The sequence below is a fragment of the Varanus komodoensis genome, unplaced genomic scaffold (assembly GCF_004798865.1).
Source record: "Varanus komodoensis strain SLA01 unplaced genomic scaffold, ASM479886v1 scaffold73, whole genome shotgun sequence".
Lineage (NCBI taxonomy): Eukaryota > Metazoa > Chordata > Lepidosauria > Squamata > Varanidae > Varanus > Varanus komodoensis.
Genome location: NW_025336386.1, coordinates 977,936 through 978,961, shown reverse-complemented (window position 1 = coordinate 978,961; position 1,026 = coordinate 977,936). Strand labels below are relative to the sequence as shown.

Here is a 1,026-nt window from a genome sequence, read left to right as displayed (position 1 = left end):
GGCTTATGTCGCTTTTGTCCTGGTGTCGAGTCTCCGGACGGGGAAGGTCCGGCCACGACTCTCCCAGGTGAAGGCACAGCTCCTCGGAGAGCAATCCCAGGGCCCGAGGCGCGGCCGGGCGCCGCCCGCTGCCCAGGGCGCTGCCCAGCAGGCACTCTGCACGTGTGCAGAGGCGTCCGGGCGCCCGCGCGGATCAGCCCCCGCCCTCGCCTCGGGAGGGCGCCGCGCGAGGGCGATGCGGCGGGGGCGGGGCCGGGCCGCGGGGCGGGGCCCGGGCTGCGGAGGGGCGGGGGCGGCGCGCGCCGCTTCTGCCCAGCTGCGGCCAGAGGTGTCGCGCGCCGCAGCTGCAGCAGCAGCAGCACCACCAGCAGCAGCATCCTCGCCCTCCGCCGCCCGCGCTCCCTGCCTGCTTGCGAGGCGCCGCGCTGGGCTGCCGGAGAGACCATGGCCGACCCGACGGCGGCCGCCGCCGCGGCGTCGCCCCCCGCCGAGCCGGAGGGCGAGGAGGGCCACGTCCGTTTCGCCCGCAAAGGCGCGCTCCGGCAGAAGAACGTGCACGAGGTCAAGAACCACAAGTTCACCGCCCGCTTCTTCAAGCAGCCCACCTTCTGCAGCCACTGCACCGACTTCATCTGGTGAGCGCGGGGCGCGGGCGCTTCCCCCCCCCCCCCCCCGGCGTTGTGCTTGCCCGGCAGCTCCCTCGCCCCGCACAGGCGAGCGGCCGCCCTCGCGCCGCTTTCCCCGGGCTGCCCGCGCCCTCCTCGGCACCCGCCGGCCTCGACCTGGCGGGCACGGCCAAGCAGGCCTTCCCCGGGCGGCTCCCCGGCCGGAGCGGTCCTGCCCTCTCCATCCCCCGGCGTGTCCCTCTCGCCTCCGGAAAGCCAGCGCCGCCACCCCGGGGTGCTGCCGCCCTTCTGCTCCCGGCTTGCCCGTGGGGCCCCCCGCCCACGCGAGCGCCCCCGGTGCCGGAGCGGCGCGCGGGCTGCGCCCCGCCGCGCCCGCCGCCCCTCGAGCGGGCAGCCCCCG

The 1,026-nt window shown here is 78.2% G+C and overlaps 1 protein-coding gene across 2 annotated transcripts in view; it reads left to right on the top strand.

The window, feature by feature from the left end:
- The first annotated feature begins 357 nt into the window (after nt 1–357).
- Nucleotides 358–1,026, top strand: part of PRKCB (protein kinase C beta) — a 137,760-nt gene continuing 137,091 nt past the window's right edge. The window contains exon 1 of one of the 2 annotated variants that reach the window (XM_044452572.1): nt 358–635. In XM_044452572.1, coding sequence (XP_044308507.1) covers nt 445–635 — 191 coding nt within the window. In that variant the 5' untranslated portion in view covers nt 358–444. The remainder of the gene's footprint in view (nt 636–1,026) is intronic. The other variant, XM_044452571.1, reaches the window with a different exon arrangement.